This window comes from Thunnus thynnus, chromosome 19 (assembly GCF_963924715.1).
Source record: "Thunnus thynnus chromosome 19, fThuThy2.1, whole genome shotgun sequence".
Lineage (NCBI taxonomy): Eukaryota > Metazoa > Chordata > Actinopteri > Scombriformes > Scombridae > Thunnus > Thunnus thynnus.
In genome coordinates this window covers 26313070-26336170 of record NC_089535.1, presented here as the reverse complement: position 1 = coordinate 26336170, position 23101 = coordinate 26313070, and the positions used below count along the sequence as shown (strand labels likewise).

Here is a 23101-nt window from a genome sequence, read left to right as displayed (position 1 = left end):
AACCTTGTGCTGCTACAACAAAAATGTAGGTTTGAAAAATATCCCAAATGTGGAATTTTCTTGTAATTAATACTGCAACACAGATAAAGGGTCAAAAGGATTTGTCCATATATGTGAACATATAGTAAATCCATTATTTAACATTACATTAAAAATACAGTTTGCCATACGCTGCAAACGCTACATACATATTTCAAGTTTTGACATGCGCTAAAAACATTATTTTAAAAAAATATATATATAATTTCACATGTTTCTGAATGTGTGAGTTCAGACTGACACCCTGCAGCCCTCCTGCTCAGTCTGAGCGGCGGTCCTCTGCCTGTGCGCCTTTTCCTCAAACAGGAAGCAGAGCTCCGCCTCGGATGCTGCTGCTGTTTATCTGATTACAGCGATACAAGAGCTGCGTCTCCTTAAAGCGACACTCCGGTTTAATTAATCAGACTACCGGAGAGGACAGAGGGGGAGAGAGACGCGAGGATGCAGATGAAGAGGGGGAGCAGCATCCGCCGGCCGCCTCCATCACCTCCCTGCAGGATACCGCGCGTCGCCGCTGCATTTCACCGCCTTGAGGTTATGAAACCGGCTGTAATCTGACCCTGCGTGCCGGCAGAAACCCCTCCACGACCCCTCTCCTCCCTCCTATCTCGCATCCTCAGATACATGGACCCTCAATGCGTCACACTCGTTCCTCCTGCGTCTTTTCTTCCGCAGACGTGTCGCTACCTTCTTGCCTGATATTTTGGTTGTGAAATCTGCTGCAGAAACGCGACACCCGGCTTTTCGCTCCAGCTCTACACATGGACTGTGTAGCCTTCATGACCTCTGATAAAAGCGTCGATAAATCTGCGGTCTGCCCGTCCTTGTTCGCTTGTCCGGCCTTTTGCATTTCTGCGCCTGTCTTTGCCGCTGACGCGTCGCCGCCGCCGCCGCCGCCGCCGCGTTGTCTGCCATTCAGTTGATGAAACCCACTGTAAGATAACGCTACATCCCTGCGACACCGCGTCTGCTTTTCCTTCCACATGGACTCTGAAACTTGCGCGCAGAGCTCGTAGTCTCCGCGCCTCCGCCCTCGTTCTGCCGCTGATGCGGTGCGCCTGGGTGCTCGCTGTCTCCTCGTCCTGGACCTGGCCGGTCAGTGATCCTCTGGTCCGGGGGGGCCGCTGCCCGCAGAGAGGCAAGATGGTGCGGATCGCCAGCGCGCTGGGGCTCGTCATGTTCAGCGTGGCGCTGCTCATCCTGTCGCTCATCAGCTACGTGTCCATCAAGAAGGACTTCCTGCTCAGCACCCCCAGATACGGACCTAATGGAGGACCCAGGATGTATATGTTCCACGCCGGCTTTCGGTGAGTTTAGGCCAGGCTTGGTTTGCATCAGAACAGTGTTTTCATATGTAGGCTATATGCTGACAGGGCAGGAAAACCAGTTGGATCTGAGTTGATGCAGCATGACTGTTTATGTTTTGAAATGGTTTTAAATCCTCATGAACGTTGTTAAAGAGCAATCACTGGTGTTTTTTTTAATAGTTTGACAGTAAGTCATCCCTCTTCCAGGATGGAGCAACCATATCAGAAAAACCCAAACGCTGTTTACTGAAATATGTTTACAGCAGCTCATGAAGGTGATGCAGTGAGCAGCTCAGATTCAGGTGAAGGCCTCTCTGCTGTGTGAGGCCTCACAGATCACACTGTACTGCTGTGCTCACCTGCCTGTAAATGACAAATACTGCTGCATATAATCACTGTAAGAGCAGATGTTCTGTTTCTCAGACCAGACTTTATTAAAATGTTCATTCTAATCATTTATATACCAAATGGCCAAAGGTATGTGGACCTAACCACGTACTTTAGTGTATGTTTGGTACTGTTTTTGGGCTGTTTGTATTGTTTGTTCTATCTAGGCCCCTCAGTTATAATGAAGGGGAATCTTCATGCTACAGCATACAATTATATTTTAGAACCTGTTGTAAGATGGAACCTTGCTATTGGACATTTCTGCAAAACACTAGATTATGTATAATGACAATATTTTTTAATGTCTAAGGCCACATTGTTAAAATGATTTCTTTCTGTAATATCTATCCATGTATCTATAGTGTGTCTAATGTTGGGGAAAAGTTTGTGGTTATGGTTGTAGAAAAAAAGCACACATTAAATGGTGGATTGTGACGGGACACAAACCTTGATGCTCGATCTTACTTTACGCCATGGACTCACCGCTTCTTTCCAAAGCCAGCTCCATAAATAAATTATTTTTCCCAGTTTGGTGCGGAAGAACCTGACTGACCTGCACAGAACCCTGACCTTTCACCTTTGGGATGAACTGGCACCATGACACCAGCTGCTAGCATTAGTTACAGTAGCTCAGTTCTCATGTAAACAAGCTTTTTACTGAAAAAGTATATGCAGCAATAACAGCATAGTGTATAGGCAGATGTTTCAAATAAAGAGACCAGTTTTTCAGTAACCATGAACACATGATGGGATGATGGGCCTTTTTACAGATGCCTAAACCAATTAATGTAAATAGAGGTGGACAAAATATTAGAACTAGCAGCTGACATCTGATCTCCCGGTAGAAGGGAATCTCAAAGATTTGACCAATCTTTACTGGAAGCATTATCAATTCAAACTAGGATGTGGAAGTTACTTTACCCAAAGAAAGAGTCAACATACAGTCCATGTTCTGTTCATATTTGTTTTTGAGGGCTGAAATGGACATGCAGTTTTGGACAAAAGCTGCTGATAGATATTGGATGTGTGTTGATATTAAAATCCTCATGCAAAAAATAAGATAGCTGACATAATATCATTTGTGGAAAACATTAAAGGAGTAGTTTGACACCTTGTACGCTTATTTGCATTCTTGCTGAGAGGGAAATGAAAAGATCAGAACTTCTCTCATGTGTTTTTAGTAAAGACCTAGAGTCAGGATCTGGTTGGCGTAGCTTAGCATAAAACAGCTAGCCTAGTCTGGATCTTAAGAGAAACAAGCAGAGCAAACGTTAGCAGCAGATCAGCTAGCAGCCCCTTTCGGGTGTCCTTTGTCCTTTGTCCGAGTTGTATTATTGCTACTGCTACAACGTGTACGGGTCATACTATACTTATTTCTGATTTCCCACTATGTCTAATTCTACCTACTACTGATTTTGCAGTTACTATTATTACTAGCATTCTTCTCCTACTACTACAGTACCACTACTATTGTTTACCGCTATTACTGTTGGTCTTACCACCACTAGCAGCTGTAAGTATATTTATATGAATAGTATCTGACAGATGTACTAATACACCTCAAATTATGAGCACTTTACGCTACTACAACTTCAGTTAAAAAGGGGTCACTGATGTTTTCCTTTCTGTAGAATATCTCAATTACTGCTGCTGCCCCCACAAAGCAGTTTTCATTCATTCTGCTTTTAAATCTGATCACAGTGTCTCAGCAGAAGACTGTGCAGATTTATATGTCCTAGTAGATAGCCAGTGTGTTACTGATAAATTTTGTATTGAATATACAGTATAATAAGGCAAACTACACCATATGTCAATAATGGATGACACTAATTGGCTGATGTTTTTCTTCAATAAGAAGACATCCTTAGCCCTGATAAAGTGGTCTAAATGTGGTATATGTCAATGTGTTTTCAGTGTGTGTTTGTATCAGCCTGAAGGAAAACAGGGCATCTGTCATTTAATCCCACAGCTGTGAACTAGAGCAGCTCATTCACTCACAGCTCTTGTGTCTCTTCTTTAGTCCTTTTATAGCCATGTTTCTGTCCAAGTGTTAGTTTATGCATATTGTGAAGTGTTTTGTTGAAAAAAAAAGACTTTTAAAACACATTTTGTGAATGACTCATGATGCAAACAGTCATACTGATTCTGACTTAGGAGGACATCTGGGTGATGAATAAGCCTTTTATTTTACATATTTCAGCAAATAATCATGAGATCATGATGTACTGAGATTATAAATGGATACCTGAAATCTGGCCTGTCTCCCAATTCCAGACTTTATACTAATTCTAAGGAGATTCACAGTGGAAAAGTGACAAAATTAATTATAAATTCTCATAAAAGCCAAGTTTGTGTCTTGCTTTCCACCACGTCATTTCCCTCAGTACAACAACAAAGTCACATTCTTTCTATTGGTGTTAAGCAGCTCTTAATGAAACTCAACCCGTCCTGTTAAAAATGATGCTCTTTGAGTTGATGGAAAGATTTTAATGTGCAACATCTGTGTGGGATGGTTGAATTTTCTTGACAATAACTTAACATCAACAACAGCAAAGCAGAAGGAACTGGACTTAACAGTAACAGTAGTGAGTATAGCATGACACTGTATTGATGGAATTAGTGACATGGAAATGTAGGCTACATTATCCTGAATTTATCAAGACAACAGGTAAACATACAGGAAGTTTCAAAAAAAGACTTGGGTCTCTCTGCAGTAAATGTAGGTCCTGGCAAATATTTGAAACGTTATGAAATCCTTGCAAAAGTCAGTGTGCAGACTCAATAGACTTGCATTTTGTGTGTGCTGGTAATGCACATTGCTGTCCCACAATGCAATGCACAAAGGAAACGAAGGAGCTTCTCCAAGCTGCAAAACATTAAAATGAATTGTGAGCTGTGATGCAACGGCTCCAGCCAAATTTCAGAAAAGTGTTCATTTTAATAGTATAGTATATTATAAAGTAAAAAGAAGTATAAGAAGCATCTTGTTTTCTCTGTATGAAGTTTAACCAAAGCCATTGTTTGATTGATATCTGTCAGTACACCTCCTGTATCATTTCCTGTTAGTACAAAATGGTAAAGTACATAGATTACTTTCACATTTACTTACATACTCTGACAAGGAGAACATAGTGGACGGGACACAGTGCTGGATTATACTGCACGTTGCTAATTTTTTCCCCTCTGGATAGATAGAGTGGGTATGGACAGAGAACTGTGTTTGTATGACAGAAAAATGTTTTATCTTTTCAGAGAGACTGATGAAAAAAAATGCGGAGGAACAGAGGCGAACAGAGTAGAGCAAGGATATGGGCTCTCCATTTACAGGTTATTGTTAATGAGCCTGTATGTCTGATGACCTCCACAACTAGTTTAGATGGTCAGATCCTGAGTGTGTGTGTGTGTGTGAGGTATGTTTACAGCTGGATTTATTGCATTTTTACTGCCTCAGATTCCAGTCCAAACAGGATGTCTGTTGACACCAGCAGAGCTCTGATACCTTGAAACAGGTTTTAGTAGGGTCACTGCGGTACAACTGCATGGAAAATCATTCTGTAAATCTTCGTTGTCCGACATGTTCGGTCAGGTCCGGAGTGTGACGCTAAAACAGCGTCGGTCTGATGAAGGTTCTGGAGGCCAGCAAGCCGTCCTTGGCTCAGATTTACGGCACGAGAGCCGCATTCATTTTCCACCCGCCTGTAATCATTTTCCTCCTGGCTCGCTGTCACCACAGGCCAAGGTTACGCTCAGAGTGAGTTAGATGTGGAGAGCAGCATTTTGAAGAGAAAATACTCTGCTGGTGGACAAATCTGTATAAGTTTCCTGCTGTGTTGTTGCAAGATGGTGATTCAGAGAAATTTGTGGTTTTGCTCTGTTTGCGGTGCAGCCAGTGGATGGAGAACATGTTTGTCCATCTGCCATCATTAAGTTGAAGAAGACAATATTCCAAATGATCTTGGTGACTGACTGACCTTTACTGTAGCACCACCAGCTGGGGGAAAATTTCCACTAGACTCTAATGGTTAGGTTTCCCTTAAAATGATTGGCCACACTGATGCTTCGTTTAAGGTCAATGAAACGTCCCCTGTGTAGTGCATGGTCATGCACCTCCCAATTTATGTAACTTGTCCTTCATTGCATGTGCAATGCTTTCATTGAGGTGGTGCTTTGAGCTAAATGCTATAATCAGCATGGTGTCATGCTCACAATGCAATGATAACATTGTCACCATCTTACTTTAGTGTGTGAGCATGCTAACAATTTCTAATCAGTAATAAATATTAAGTCCAGCTGAGGCTGATGGGAATGTTAGTTTTGCAGGTATTTGGTCATAAAGCAAAGTACTACAGCAATGAAAATGTGACCTGATGATGGCGCTACATGAAAGGTCAGAGGATCACTCAGGTTATCAGGATTCATCCTGAGGGGAACATGAATGTATGCACCATATTTCGTGGCAATCCATTCAATAGTTGCAAAATATTTCACTCACAAATACCATCCTCATGGTGGCACAATGAAAAGTCAGAGGATCACAAAAGTCATTGCAATACGTCACCTAGGAACTATGAATGTCTGTATGAAATTTTACATTTTATGTTTGACCTACTGGTGGCGCTACAGGAAAAGTAAGGAGATCAACAAAATCATTAGGATTCATCTTCTGGGCATCCTGGATATCTGTACCGAATTCATGGCAATGTATCCAATAGCTGTTGAGACCTTTCATAGTTTCATTTCATAATAACACCCCATCCCCCTGCCCCTCCCCTTGATATTTTTGCTGATTAAAGTACAGGATAAAATGTCATGAACATTGCAGTCTCTGGGGGTCATATATTTATGTTTTTTAACAAATGTATTGACTCATCCAGTGTTTAGACCAAATCTATCTCTTACTGTGTCCAATTGTCAAATGTTTGTCTTTTTATTTAAGCAGCACTTTGTAAATGTGCAAAAAGTTTCATACAGCGAAGATACGGTAATCACCTTTATAGCTGTATTATATCACCATTATAAGTGCATTACTGTTGCTATGATATGATATATACTAAGGATTTGAATGCACTTAACCTCTGCATGCCAGGTTTTCATAGAGTCAATTTTTTGTATTCTTTTCTGTCAGTTAAATGATGATTTAGATAAGAGTGAATGAGTCTTTTTTCATGTTTTTGTTTCACATTCCTCCTGCAGCGAGAGGCCGCCTCGCAAACCCGACCTGAGGTGAATACAGAGTGCTGACGTGTTCAAGAAAATTATCTATTTATCCATGGTCTGACAAACAACTTACTTCCTGCTATTGATCATTTGAAGTGGGAGAGTCTTTGTTTGACGTTTGTAGCAGCAGTTGTCTTTCTTATAAAACCATCTGCAGCTTCTGCTTCAGCTGTTTTCAGCCGAGCTGAAACCTGCAGCCATCAAACTGTTTGTGTTGCTATAAAGACGAGAAGCAACATCGAGTCTAAGACACTAAATTTTCTATGCCGTTTGATGGTTTGGTGCTGGATTTGAAACAGCATGAAATAAAGAAGTCAAGAGACTAGTAAAAACATTCTCTTTTAGCAAGTATGAATTATATGTCACTTTATTTCATCACAAAGCCCCCAAAGTCCCAAAAGATTACATTTTTTAATCTAATATTTGCCTGCACAAGTTAGTATCTTGTGTGCATGTAAGGGATAAAAAATACATGATCTTTGGGGACTTTAGGGGCTCCCTAATATACATTTGTAGTGATGTGTCCAAATTAACAACTCAGAAGTCTTGATATGAAGTGAGTTGCTTTCCCAACACCAATTTGTTCATTTTTAGTATTTCCACAGTTTTCTTTTGGGCAAATTCTAATCAATATTTCATGCTGATCCTGATCCAGTGCTGCACCATTCTGGCTGAGCCTCACTTTCTACAAAGATGGCGGACGCTGCAACCACAAAATAAAGCTGCTGGAGGTCTGACTGCCATCAGATCCAGGTCAAACAGTATTTACAAATACTTTTAAGAGTTGGTGTTAGACTGACCAGGCACCACAGAGGTGGGGTTTGCCGTTCAGGACAGTATGATAGGTTACAAAATGTTTGAATGATCACAGATTTTGGTGTTGGGTTTTGTCAAAATCTCGGTGATCGAACCTCCTGATGCAGTAAACTCCACCGGCCTGGTTTTTCATGCAGGATGAACCAAACTTCAACTTACTTGCAAATACTATTTGACCAGTTGTGTCTGCCATAGCAGAATCTTGACCTGAAACCTCGACATTTTGGTGTTTAGTCAAATTCAGTAGAGTAGTGTTAAAGAGGCAAGTTCTCTCATTAAACTAGCTTTCCAACATTTGGGAAAATCTCTTGCTGTCCGTCTTCCCCAGACAATGATGAGAAGATGGATATCAGTTTCATCTCTGTGTGACTGGTACAGAGATAAGTCCAGTCCAATTTTAAAGATTGTGTTTCCTATGGCTGCTTCACAACAAAAGCTTAATTCAGCTCTGACACAAAGAGAGCCAACAGTGAGGCTGATATCAATGACATTAAACTGCATTAGATTACATGCATGCATCATTTTCCTGTGAATCCCTCATGCTTTGGAAGGAAATCTGAATCCTGTGCGGGAATGGCATACCCTGCCACAACTCATAAAAACTACCATACAGAGAGATAATTACAGCATGTAAATACATTGAATCGCTACCATAAATAATATCAAAATGGAGTTTGATTTCATGAAAATCTTAAGGGTTATAACTTTAATGGAAGTTATTGCTCTCTTTTGGAATTAATCTGAAAATGTTCATGTAAAGATTTCCTACTATCCAGTGAGTTTGTGTTTTCAACATTCCTCCAGTAACAACTGGACTTTTGAGATGCTACATGCTGTTACTGTGCCCAGGAGTCATTGGTCATCAAGTACACCTGTACACACCTACACCTGTATAATAAACAAGATAAAACATTTAATCAGATAGCTTTGTATTTGTCAGGTGTATTTCTCTCTTTTGAGGGAGCTAAGCTAACAGTGTCCCCCTGCTTCCAGTCTTTGTACTAAGCTAGGCTAAACACATCCTGGACCTGGATCACATCTCTGTACTGGATACTCAGAGATTCATTTTCTCATCTGACCCTGGGGAAGATGGAGAATGAGAGGATTTCCCAAAATGTTGGCCTATTACTGTAACAGGAAATGTGAACCGAATGCTATCCTGACTTCGGAGGGTCGTTATTCGACCAGGTGACAGCAACATGGACAAGAAAAACTCAAATACATTTAAAATGTCAAGGTTTCTGTGCATAAAGCAGGCATATGGAAAGGCTTAAAAGATAAAGGAATACATGGTTAATCCTCTGGTTAAGGTTTTATACTCACTCATGGGGATTATCATTAGAGGGGAATGGGAGAGTTTAGGCTTCTTGCACTGCAAAAAAAAGTGTTCATCTTAACAAGTATGTTGACCTCATCTTCAATCTTAAAATATTTTAGAAAGTCTTCAATTACAAGGCGTCATTTCAAGATGCCGACAGTTTTTTCAAACCATCTTGAAACTGAAAGAAGTACATGAAACTGAATTTGAATGAAGGATAAATATTTCACATCATATACAGTGTTTCAAATTAAATATGAACAACTTGCTAAGATGGACAGAATTGCTGCAACAGTTTGGCCTTGTTGCTAATTTCCCCACAGTCCACTGAGGTGATTTTATTCTAAGACTATACTAGATTCACAAGTACACAAAGGGCTCAAAGTCTGCGTTTACACTGAGCTGATAGTGTAAATGAAACTGTCTGAATGAGTTTTTCACTGCAGCGGATTTCTAAAAGAAACAAAACATATTTTCTGAATGGCTCCTCAAACACTTGCACATTTCAATCAGCTTCTTCTTTTGGAGGCATTTTAGCTTTGTGAAGACTGATGGAGAAAAAGACAAAATATCAGTAATTATGAATCTTCTGCAGCACCCAGCCCTAGCTCTTTATTACATCTTGAGTCTTATTTTTGTACTTTTGGCCATGATATCTAAAACATTGCTATAACAAAGTTTGACACGTCAAGAAACACAAGCAGTCAGACCCACAAGTTAGTCAAACTTATTTGGAAGAGAAAACAAAGGTGAACTGTAAAATGATTATTCAAACTGTCAGGTGTAAACATCCATCACAGTTTACAGACCTAATCCTACTTCAAATTTGACCTATGTTACTTACCATAGTTATGTGCATAGCATACACAGCTTTCCTGTGCGACATTTCAGGTGCCCTCACTTTCAGGTTTTAAGGTATTTTTCAAGTAACAAAGAGGCATCTTCGTGCAATAGAAATACTTTATTTTTATCTGATTAAGAAACAACAAACTATCGTCATTGCTGCAACAGCTTGGATGAAAAGAACGTGTACAATTTTGTCTCCAATTTTTGACTGTTCCTATGCAAATTTATGCATGTTCAAACCAGGTCTGGTCAGAAAACATGGTTTAACTGAGTCGCTAAGCTATTGGCTTGTTTACAACATGTCTGATAGTCTGACTGCTTGTCCTCCTATCCCTGTCAAATGAATTATCCTTCAACCGCCCAAGGCATTTCCTACAGACCTTGTTTTAAAGGAGCTAAAACGCTTCTCAAAAACATTTTGAAGTGCAAGTGGATGAAGCCAACCTCCTCCTCACACAGGAAGACTGGGTTAACCTTCATGTCTCTTCCTCCTCCTTTTTTACCTCCTCCTCTTCCTTTGTGTAGCTCCCAGCTGGCAATGAAGTATCTGGATCCAGCTTTCACTCCTCTGACAAACGCTCTCAGCGAGGACCTGCAGAACTCCTCTAAATGGAGGTACAACAGCACTGCTTTTATACAGCAGAGGTAGGTTACACACTCACACACACACAATCTCCCTCTTTCCATCGTGTTTTCCTCGGGTGCTGAAAGCTTAGAATGCTTTTAGCACTTACAGCAGTAGTAGTAAAAATGCTTCAGTTATCTTGAGCAAAGATCACAACAATGTCACAGTAACAAAAAATGAGGCAGCATTCACATAGAACATGTATTGTTTACAAATAAGTTAATGTTGACAACAGATGGCTTATGTTGTTGTGGTGTTTGGGTTTGAAAGCATTTTATTAAATCTGAATCCATTATAAAATCTTTTGAATTCCTTATCGGATTAATTTAGGTTAATCATTCAACAATGTAAGTTACTATATTTATATATGACTTATGACTTGACTTATTTTTTATTAAACGCATGAGCGTCTAATTTGGAGAGCAAGTTCAAATCAAGTCTTGAGTCTTGACAAAGCAAGTCTTAAGTCAACTCTCAAATCCTTGAGGACAGGTCTTAAGTCTCAAATCTTGTCAAAGCGGGTCTCAAGTCAGTCAAGACTTTGTCTCAAGTCCTTACAAAGTAGTCCTTGAAGGCAAGTCCAATTCAAGTCTCGAGTCAAGGCTTGAGTCTTGTCAAACCCAATCTAAAAAGTTTCAAGTCCTTGATGGCAAGTCCAAGTTAAGTCTTGAGTCAGTTTAGATAAGTCTTTGACAAGTTTTGTCAAAGCAAGTCTCAAGGTAAGTCTGAGGTCATGGAGGGCAAATCCAAGTCAAGTCTCAAGTCGTGTTAAAGCTAATCGTTATGTCTCCAGTCTTTTAGGGCAAATCCAAGTAAAATCTCAAGTTGAAGCAGTTGAAGCTGTTGATAGTGGTTCATCACATCACAGAGACAAAGTCCTTTCAGTGGAGAGGCCAAATAAATACATATTGATGGTTGATGATGCAAGTCCTGCCTGTCGCTTTCTTGTTTTTGCTTTCAAGCCTCAAGTCAAGTCAAATCTCAAGTAAGTCATGTCTCTCAGCAGTCAAGTTCAAGTCAAGTTTCAAGTCCTCATTGTTATGGAGTCTCAATTCTACATCTCTGTCTTTAGTCCATAAGTGTACTTGTCTATTTGGTCAAAACAGATCCATTAGTAGTAATGATAATGAAAGCCCTTGTGGAAGCAGAAGTGTTTTTTGTGCAACCAGAGAGCCAAAATCATGTTCAGATTAAAAGATCATCAGGAAAAAAAGCATCAGAAAATGAAACACTTTGATGCTGATGAATTTTAATATCACAAAATGTGGTTTAATCAGGTCTGATGGGGCTAAATGGTTGAAAACAAAGCAGCGACAAAACAAGAGAACTGCATCCACAGCAACATTCTGCTCCTCCATCATCCACAAACATTAATATGCATACAAATCATGTTTAATGCAGATTGAGAATTATATACAGTACATAATATCATCATAATCATTGTTTCCAATTAGACTGAAGGACATAATTTAAATGCAGAGTTGGTATTAACTGGTTTTATTGTGTTTATAGTTAATCAGATCTGTGCAGTATGGGGTTTAAATCCTTCGTCCACTGTTTGTCATTATTATAATTACTTTTACATTTTGTTGTGGTCACAGTGCCAGCTGTCGTATCCACAGTAATGACTGCATAAAGAGCAAATCTGTAAAATAACCTTAAATTACCTAAATTACCCTGCAGGAGGTGGACATGTTAACAGCAACACCTGTAGTATACAGTGCATCCAATGCAATAAAGATTTGATTAAACTCTATGGTATTTTTTGTGGTTTTCTTATATTGGGTTTCTTTATATCGTTAGTTTCATATTATTTTGTCAACCTGGAACAACTTACAGTTGTCCAAACCCTGTAAATTTCCCTGTGCTATGGTAAATATGAAAAAACCCAATGTGCGAAGCTTGTGGAAGCTTACAGTAAGGCCACAGTAATGAACAAAAACATCTTTGCATCTTGCAGGAATGAGATTTCTCAGTACATCGACATTCCCCACAACTTCACGCTGACACGAAGCTCAGTGCGAATTGGACAGCTGATGCACTATGACTATTCGAGCCACAAGTATGTCTTCTCCATTGGCGAGAACTTCCGCTCACTCCTCCCTGAGGTCTCGCCAATCCTCAACAAGCACTACAACGTCTGCGCAGTGGTCGGCAACAGCGGCATCCTTACTGGCTCTCGCTGTGGTACCCAAATTGAGAAGTTTGACTTTGTCTTCCGCTGCAACTTTGCGCCGACAGAAATCTTTAAGAAGGATGTTGGGCGGCGGACCAACATGACGACCTTTAACCCGAGTATCCTTGAGAAATACTACAACAATCTACTGACTGTGCAGGACAGGAACAACTTCTTCCTAAGCTTGAAGAAGCTGGATGGTGCCATCCTGTGGATCCCGGCGTTTTTCTTCCACACGTCGGCCACAGTAACCAGGACACTGGTTGACTTCTTTGTGGAACATCGAGGTCAGCTGAAGGTCCAGCTGGCCTGGCCTGGAAACATCATGCAGTACATCAACAAGTGAGATAAATTACAATACTACAGTACATCCACAAATATCATCATGCAGTACATTAACAACAAAGACCCCACATGCAGGTGATTTATTTTTCCTTTGCTAAAGGGTTGTCTGTAGCTTTCATTTTTTAAAAAGACTCCTAATTATCCTCTAGATTTTAGGAAACATTGCCTCAACATGAGCAAAAGGTGCATTTGTTGGGAACTATTTTCAGTGGTGGACTAACATACATATGGTGCTTAGTGAATATTTCTGGCAGTAGGACTGTGTGTTGGATTGAGTCAAAATAAACTATGTGAATGTATTCATGATAATGAAGGAACATATCACCCAGTGCAACAGTGTGACTCACTGATGTGTTTTTAATAGGTTTTGGACAGCAAGGGAGCTCTACAGCACAGAAGAACAGTATATCAGGCTTTGGATACACAGATAATACTTGCTTGTAGGATGAATTGGATTGAATTGAATTGTTGATTTTCACAGTTTCTCAAGCCCAGCCCTGTTTCATAAAAATTAATTTAATTACTACTCAGTAGTTTTTGCTGATTACATTTTGGAACAAAACATTATTGCTGCATGGATTGATATGATCACTGGCAACGGTTTTTCTAGTCCAAGAAGTGCTTTAGTATGTTCTTGCACTGCGCAGCGGTCGTAGGGAAGTAGTTCAGGGTGTATAGTTGACATTTTTTTATTCAGAGTCCTGCACCTTTCAGTGCTTTTCTACTTGTCAAAGTTGCTTCACACACAATAAGTCCCCATTTAAACCTGGTGAGGCTGGTCAACTCTGTCTCCGAAAAATTACGTGTTACTCAGGACACAAACATGTCAGCACCTGTCAGTCTGTCTCTTGTTTAGTTCGTCCCTCTTTCTCTATTTCTGTCTTTCTGTTTAAATGTCCCTGTATATCACTGTTAGTGACAAACATGTGGTTGTATTGTATTGAGCGGTGCTCTATATGGCAAAGAGGAGATTTAGACTCCAAAGCTGGATTATAAGGAAACAGCTATTTAGTGAAAGGTATGGCACAGAGCTGTAACTGTGTGTGGAGAGGGATTTAAGTCTGGTGCTTATAGTGATGTAGTGGTAGAATAGGCTCCTCGTACAGTACCCTAATCTTTACCAATCCCATTAAATCTACCTGCTCTGGAAGAATTACCACGTTTAAGCAGCTCAGACGGCTTTCAGCACATCGAGGACTTGTGGAGAAGCTTTTGTTGAGGCCAGTTTGGAGAGTTTCCCCTCTGTGACGCTGCAGACTGAAAGCATCAGCAGTGGTCAAATTAGTTTTTATATATATATATATTTGAAGTCACTCCTTTCAGTAACAGCTTAGTCCCATAATTTTTATGAATGGCATGTAGGAACATGTTGACAAAACCTGCCACAAGCACACAGTCCAAGGTTATCTCTTTGATTTTTATTTTTGCAAATGGTTATAGTAAAATCTTATTTTCACATGGATATGAAAATATTTTTTGCCAGAGCTTCACATGTTTAATACTCAAAATAAACATAAAATTCAAAACGATGGAAAAAAAATTACACTGAATCATCAGTGTAAGAGCAGACTGAATTTAGTTGTTTTATTCCTTTATGTTATTTACATTCCACCTTAATATTTATATGAAAAATTTACAGCTCTTTAAATTGTTCTCCTCACTTGTACTCAACAGCTACTGGAAAACCAAGCAGCTGTCGCCGAAGCGCCTCAGCACCGGGATCCTGATGTACACGCTGGCATCCTCCATGTGTGACCAGATCCACCTGTACGGCTTCTGGCCCTTTGGCTGGGACCCAAACACGGGTAAGGAGCTGCCATACCACTACTATGACAAGAAGGGCACCAAATTCACCACCAAATGGCAGGAGTCTCATCAGCTCCCAGCCGAGTTCAAGCTCCTCTACAAGATGCATACGGAGGGACTGTTGAAGCTCTCCCTCTCCCACTGCGCTTAGGGCTAGTACTGCAGCAAGTACAGCGCTTCTTCAAACTCCTCTCCAACGCTTCCACAGGCCAGAGTTATAGAAATTACCAAACAGACAAGCAAAAGATTTATGTGGTTTTGTCAAAAGCAAAATCTTGGCTATAAGGCTGGCTTGGCACAAGGGGTTCTTAAACTGTTTTTAGCCCAAGATCCTTGAGCAAAAGCCCATAATCCTGTGCTCAAAGTGAACAGCAGCTTGAGAAACAAGGAGTCTATTCATTTTCTACTGCTCAAGAAACTTAAGGTGATGAGGACTGCAGTTTGTTTGTTGAAAAAGGAGACTGCAGCTGGACTTTTAAGCAGTGTTGCTCCTCAGCAGAATATCACAAGCTTGTATTGCTCAATGGTGTTTATATCAAATCAACAGATTGCTTGTGTAACATCATGACAGTGTTCAGGCCGACATTCAGACTGTGTGAAAAAAACGCAGACCCCTCGTTCACTTCAATGAGAGCACTGTTTTTGCACAGCAATGTCCTGACACGGAGGACTCCAGCAAAAAAGACACAGGTCATCTGGCAAACCTGGCTCCACTTTTGAGGCAATGTAATGCAACATCATCTGGCAAGGTGCTATGTAGATATGTGCAAGAGCTCATTCCTGGTAGATTACTCTGTACTATGAACAGGGTAATTCTACTGTGTACCACGCAATTGTGGAGGATAAAATGACTGTCACCATGGTAACGTTCCAGACTGATAAATCCTGTCTCATATTATTATGAACAGCTGTGCAGTATTTTGGTGTTTGATAGACCTTTAAACTCATTGGTCTTTTATCCAAACTGGACTTATTTCCTAAAGAAATATACCAATAACATCACGGTCCCTTGTGTTTTTTTAATGCAGTGCTGTTTTCGGTCTGAACGTCTTGTAAGACAGTAATGTGGTTGCTCGCAGTTTGACTCATACTTACCCTAAACTTTTCTTATGCCAGGGTCAGACTACACAGTGATTTTTGCCTTTTTAGATGGTCTTTGTGTCATCACAGAGTCATAAATTCTTCCGTGACTTGCCCGGGACACATGTCAGTTGTTGGCATGGCTTGATTTCTTTCACAACATGTATGACGTTCAAGGGCGGTCAGGAAGGAGGTCCCAGACTGATTTCACTGTTCCACCGAATGGTTCCAACAACATCATTGCTCTTACCATTCTTCTTGTTTACAGTTGTGCACAGAAGAGTGATCTGTGCTCCTGTTGGTTAATGTCACAGTACATATCATAGAAATTGTCAAACTAGGCCAGTTGCCCCCTACGCTAACTTTTTGTTCCCAAGGTCCCATGTCTGTTGGGTAGGGCCATTATCAGGCTGATTTTGTGTAGTCTGATCCTAGCATTAGTCATACTGATCTGTAGTCTGAAAACAAAGAGCAATGATGTTAGCTTCTTTCAAATAAAGAAAAACCTTGTCACTGACTTTAATTTCAGAACAGGACTCACCAAAAAAATAGTTAACATATGTCAAATGGATGTGTCATCATCATGTGTCAGTACCAGAAACAGTTTTGCTGCACTTTTTGGTTTACAAATGATTGTTTTATAGGAGAATACTATAGGGCTTGTGCTTGCTCCATTTGGCAGTGGTACACTTTAAATTAAATACATCTTAAATTTACGCATTTGGCTCTTATACAACTTAAAATGAGTGCAAAATTAAAATAAACTAACCATAGATGAGTCATACGCATGGTAATTTAGTCAAATGATTATAGAAAATTTCAATTTGTTACCCAGATTTCAGTGCATTTCATTTTAAAGCTGCATTCACTGATTTTTTTTTTATTATTATTTTTATTTTCATTTTTTTGCCACTTGGGGGCACAAGTTGAAACCGCAACCTTGATCATCTCATAAAATTGTTATGGGTAATGCCAGCTGTCAACAGTAGTTACACTTCTAGCAGACACAGAGTAACGTTGGAGTTGTGTGTGTCGCCCTGATGATTAAAGGTCCAATATTGACTCTCCTTTTAGCTCTGATTTGGTCTCCACCAACTCCTGAAAAAAATATCTGGCTCTTTAGCTGCTCGTTGTTCCCCTTTCTTCACTAGCTAGTTGCTTACTTTTCTGTCAGCTGGGCAGGAAGTGTACAGTGGTTTACTGGAGCTTATTTGCTGAAAACAGCTGCCTGCAGCTGCTAGAAACAAGGTTGATGAGAGCAGAGCTTTGGGCTGGAAAACAGCAACAACAAACAATTATCCTAAAGAGAGTAAAATGTTTCATAGAGCTGATGGGAGAACCGAAGAGAGTTTGGTGATAATTCTCTGTGCGTTTGTCAGTATGAGTGACATCATATTCATATTACACGTAGTTATTTGATTCATGGTTAATATGAAAAATATTTCTAAGTGCAGCTTTAAAATCAACCCACTGTCAAGAGACCTCAGATGTATTCAGTTTGACAAATTAAAACCAGAAATTTCAACAGAACCTCTTTGATGGCACTATCAAGAACTGAGGACCTCCACTATGGCCACTGGAGTGTGTGCTATGTAAGGGTAAGGGTATGGAACATACAACATGCAAAAGAGCATAACTATAAGAGCAAAGGCTATTGAATATCATTAGCTGTTTGTTACTGAAAGCTGAAAACTTTACTACAGCACAACTACAACTACAATAACTGGCACAATCATAAACTGTGAGGACTAAACTGAGTCAGGTTGTGTGTCCACGTGGCATCTTTAATGGGCAGAGAAGCACTGAAAGTGTGTGAGAACAAGAACATGAAAAACCAAGAGCTGTTCACACACTTTTTAATAAGGCTGTCACTTTTTATTTGATATATTTGAAATCTTGTTTGTATTTGAGAAAGTCAGTCTGTAATTATATGTCCATATACAAAACCGTCATAGTGTATAAGCGCAAGAGGCCATGCCTTGTACTCCAGCGGGGGGTACACTGTCTCTTTAATCTATTGCATGCTCTGTGACCTTAATAAACTAGGCTATTGCCCTCTTTCTCAATGGAAAATTGAGGAAACTACCTAGTCATAGAGATACAAAACCACTGATGTCAAAATTGTGGATAAAGGTAAGGCTATTTTCCAGCTTTGTGAAATGCAGCTGAGCAATCATGGTAGCTTGCTACCTATTGCTGGCAGCTTAGTTTAGAATTAGAATTAGGTTATGTATGTGTTTGAATTAATTCAAACTATTTATGTGCTTCTTTCTCATTCATTTGAGCTTGATTTCTTTTTTAAAGTGACAGCCCTTACTACTTTGTAAACATTACTGTTAGCTAGCTGGTTGAAAGGTCAGCATTATGCAACCACCAACTTATCAGGAAAATTCACTTTTAGCAGTATGCTCCCATTTCTTGTCTTCTTCTTGTGTTTTTTCCCTCCATTTCTGTGTGTTTACAACAACAATATCAGGTATAGAAAATAGGGGTGTAACAATTTAGATTCTAAATCAAAAATCGATTGAAATGAGTGTTCGATTTTGACCTTCGAACTCAAAAGCAGGATCAGCGATTCTCCCAATATTTTTTTTCTCTCCACCCCTGCCTACTTGTGCACGTGCAAACAAAAAAAACATCATTTCAAAGATGACACAGCGTAGCTTACCAGAAGCCTGCAGCTGCATTACTTTTTGAGACACCATGGCCACTGCCGGAGTCGAAGATGATGGAGAAACAACAGAACTGGAATATCCTCGTGTTTCTCTAAAGTCACCGGTTTGGGAACATTTTGCCTTCCCTGTGAATTATGTAAACAAAAAACGCATAGTTGACAGAAAAACTACAGTTTGAAGGCTATGCTACACACTTCAAACTTCTAGGATCAATAACTCGTAAGCGAAACGTTATTAAAACACAAACAAGGCCCTACCATTGTAAGGTAGACAAGCTACAACCTATTTTTTCATCAAAATGAGCCATCCTCCAAGCTGGACAAATAACATTGGTCTCTATGTACATCTGTCTGTGAGACAAGTGTGCAAGGACTTGTAACAAGAAACTCAAGCTGTTGTTGTTAAGTACCCCTAGTAGCCATCAGTGCTGAAAAAAAAGTTTAAATCAAAAATGTAATCGAATCGTGACCTTAAAATCAAAAATCAAATCAATTCGTGGATTTGGAGAATTGTGACACCCCTAACAGAAAATAGGTAATATAGATTAGAATATAGGCTCATAGTCCCATAGTCCCACGAATCACTACATGTGGCTCCATTCTCACCAAGTTAATTTTTTTATTTGCTGATGCTAGATAGTGCTAGTGAGGGAATAGAGAGACACATTATTTTAACCTGAGGCACTGTGAGGCAGGCACAATTCATCTATTAGTTTTGATAGTATCTAGAAAAGATGCCTAGTAGACACAGATCCTAAAATTTGTCTCTCATCTTGAGACTCAGGCTGCACAACCGTGAAAATTGTAATTCTGATTGTTTTGTTGTTTTGGATATTTCAATCAAGATTATTGGTTGGTGATCTGGGAGAAATAATTATTTTGTGGCATGTTTCACATTTTATATCAGCATGTAAATTTTATTAAAATTAAAAAAAAATCTTGTTTGGGTTAGCGTGAAACATCTAAATCAGTATTTTATGTTTTTAAAATTATATATTTTAAAATTAAATGATATTAGAGATCCTTAATTAGCTCAATATGATTACATAATCAACAACAAGGACCAAGGCCAAAGAGTGCAGATTGTTGCTGCTGGATTGTGAATCTACAAGGAGACAAATGACGGGACACAAACTCTGGTCCCCCACCCCCATCTACCACCTGACCTCCACACCCTTGCTTTCCTCCTTTCCTACATTTTAATGTTTCATGTTAGCACTGGACTTAAACCATACGTTATAGATTCATCCATTGTGAATATAATTCCTAGGGATACTGGGCTGGAATTTAAAACTCACAGTATGTAACAAAGTGTGAATCTACAGTCCGCAGCTCATTGTAGGTCAAAGGGACTTTAGGTGACTATATATATGACAGTATGACAATAGTTTACCTTTAAACTAAAAATAAAAGGCCGTACACCAGATGTTTGCCCCATATTGCAGCACAATGCTTTTATCTGGAGGAAAGAGCTATATTTAATGTGTGTGAACATTACACGTTTTATTTGTTAAGGGACTTGTTTAGGAAGAAATTACAGCAAGAAAAGATCTCAATCTCGAGTCCTAATCCCACTTTGTTGGCCTGTTTATGTGATTCTGATATATCCAACTTCAAGAGCAATCTTAGGTAATTAAAATAACAATACAACATATTGTCACAGCCATGAATTCCAGTGTGTCCACATTGAACAAAAAACAAACAAACTTTTTTTTGTATCATGAAGCCCTTCTATTCCGAACAGTAAACAACACAAATCAATTTGGGGGAATTGAAATTGAATTAAATTATTTTGGTCGAGGTTAGGTCAAGGTTTTGGTTAGGTTTTCTTTCAATTCAATGACAAAATCCAACACAATTTTTTTGGTAAGTTTGTGAATTTTGGCCCTCTTGGCATTCCATAGACCCTGTGTGTTTTTGTATGCTCAGGTCTTTGTGAATGGTTACACTCATACAAATTACTTTTATCGTTGCTTTGGTGTGGGTTTTAGGAAGGTATTTATGTGTGTTATGTGATATGTTAATGTTTCGCAGGTCCATCTTGTATCTGTCATTTGTAATGAATTTGTATTACTGATTTGAAACGGTGATGTGATGTTTGGTTTCCGATGGTATTACTTGGGAACCAATATATGTTTCTGTTGCTGTATTTTCCATCATATCCTGCAATATCCAGAATGTCCGACACATTATAATCAGGAATTTGCGTCTGGGCATTTTCCCCAAAGAAACACAAACATACATTCAGTATAAACTTAGCCAAGGGAGGTGGTCTGGTAGTTAAAGAGACAGTTCTTCAACAAGGCTATAATCATTGATATCAATATCTGTTATCATTATCAATATCATTATTTTTATCAAGTGGTCATAAGCCAGGTGCATTCATCCTAAAACAAGGATCAAACCTGTGATTCAACAGTTACAGAGCATTTGATTGAACCACCAGGCCACCCATCCCTTAAAGCAAAAATGAATTTCTCACATGCGAAAAACCATTTCACACGTGAAAAATTCTCTGGATGGTTTTCAGACATTTCATGTAGGCACATGGAATTTTCAATATTTCAGGTATGAAATGTAAGAATTTACATGTGAAAATAACAATTTTACATGTAGTATCAAATGCGAAACAACATTTCACATGTGATAAACTCGCAAACGCACACTTTGTTCGGACGTTTCAAATGTTAATTATTGTATTTGACATGCTTTGTTTTGCAAGGAAGTGACTTTTTTTTCATTGTTTTCATATATGCTGCAATGTGTCAATGAGAACGAAAATGACAGAAACTGAGACTATTTTTATAATCTGCGGCTGAATTTCAGCTGTGCTTTTGTTGCCTCTTATTTGTTTGATTGTTTTTTAGTCTCATACAGTTTCATTCTAAAATGAGATATCTATGACTTGAAATGTTTTCAGGACTTTGACAAAAAGATTGTTGGTGGTGAAGGTTAAGTCACTGTTTAATAATAATAGTGTTATTTTTTGACTTGAGCACATTACCTGCAAACTCTTCAAAATTAATAGGATGTAATTGTATTTTATTTTTGCCACCTCTTATTTTTGTAATATAAAATATAGATACGTATCAGGTAACATTTTTCCAGAATGTATTTCTTGCAATTTGGAAAGAAATTTGTCATTGCTTCATATCAATATGTCTTTAGAGATCATTCTATGGGGAGTAATATATACTAAAACCACATTTAGTTCCATAACAGCAAAAAGATTGAGATCTTTTCTGCAAAAGGAAATTGTAACATTGTAAAACCACATTTAGATATCATACACAATATGCTCTAGATTAACAAATAGTTTTTATTCTTCCAAAACTTGAAAGACAATATATCTACTCTGTATTTATTTCATCATTTAGTCATTAAAAAGAATGAAATTATCAATTTGACAAAGCGAGTCCTGTCTTGTTTTGAGGGAATGTTAACTGATTGTTTCTGAAGACTGAAGTCTGTTTAACACAGTCTTGTATGTGCTTTAAAATTTGAGGATTGTTCTTTTGACTGTTGGATTTTTTAAAATGTATATTCTTGTGAACGCATCACACATCATTTGATGCCCTTAACACAGAAGAAGTAACCAAGATGCAGCAGGAGTGTTGATCCAGGGAGCAAATGTGATCAAATCGCTGCTTTTCTGGAGAGTTAATGTGTGTTTGCCTAATTATACTCGTAAAACAGAAGGCCAGAGGCAATATACTGTGTATGTATATGTGTGTGTGTGTGTGTGTGTGTGTGTGTGTGTGTGTGTGTGTGTGTGTGTGTGTGTATGTATATATATATATTTATATATATATATGTATGTTCACACCCACTCACTTTAGTAGGAACAATCCAAATCAAATATGCAGTCCAATACAACAGCTTTGCCATAAATTCTACTTTTACGAGGCTTATACATTTTCAGTTTTTGTTGACATTGTCAGAAAGGTGATAATTCTACTTTGTTTATTATTGAGGTCATAGTGTGTGGTGGTGGTGTACCTGGGTGCATTATATTGAAAAGTGTTCTTAATATTTTGCCCCTCTCATGTATGTTAATGGAGTGGGCAAAATATTAGGAACACCATTCAATATACTGCTCCCCAGTACACCACCACAACCCACTAGACATAAAGTAGAGTTATCACCTTTCTGATAATGTCAACAAAACCTGAAAATGTATAAGCTTCGTAAATGTAGAATTTATGGCAGAGTTGTCTACTGGATTGCATAGGTGTACCTAATGAAGTGGCTGGTGAGTAAATATGTATATATATGCATATAGGTCAAAATGACATTTTCAAAGACATTTCACATAGATTACTACTGGAACTGCTTTTTTGTAACAACCTTGATTGCTGAACATTTTCAGTTCTGCCTCAATATGGGGTTATTTGTTATTGTACACTTTCATTCAGAAACACTCCTTATCAATTTCTCTGCCATCTTTGATCACAGCACAAGCAGT

General features: G+C 39.0%; 1 protein-coding gene across 1 annotated transcript; it reads left to right on the top strand.

Annotated features, from left to right (window-relative positions):
- The first annotated feature begins 289 nt into the window (after positions 1-289).
- Positions 290-22047, top strand: st8sia3 (ST8 alpha-N-acetyl-neuraminide alpha-2,8-sialyltransferase 3). The gene is made up of 4 exons (XM_067574533.1): positions 290-1346; positions 10456-10575; positions 12516-13073; positions 14751-22047. Exons 1-4 carry the CDS (start codon positions 1087-1089, stop codon positions 15031-15033), a joined length of 1221 nt encoding a protein of 406 aa, XP_067430634.1. The 5' UTR covers positions 290-1086; the 3' UTR covers positions 15034-22047.
- The last annotated feature ends 1054 nt before the right edge of the window (positions 22048-23101 follow it).

Bases quoted from the DNA above. Each gene is read 5' to 3' on its own strand.
- st8sia3 (XM_067574533.1), top strand. From the start codon at position 1,087: ATGCGGTGCGCCTGGGTGCTCGCTGTCTCCTCGTCCTGGACCTGGCCG. The intron at 10,576-12,515 runs GTAGGTTACACA...TGCATCTTGCAG, and splicing joins ACTGCTTTTATACAGCAGAG to GAATGAGATTTCTCAGTACA. The intron at 13,074-14,750 runs GTGAGATAAATT...TGTACTCAACAG, and splicing joins ATCATGCAGTACATCAACAA to CTACTGGAAAACCAAGCAGC.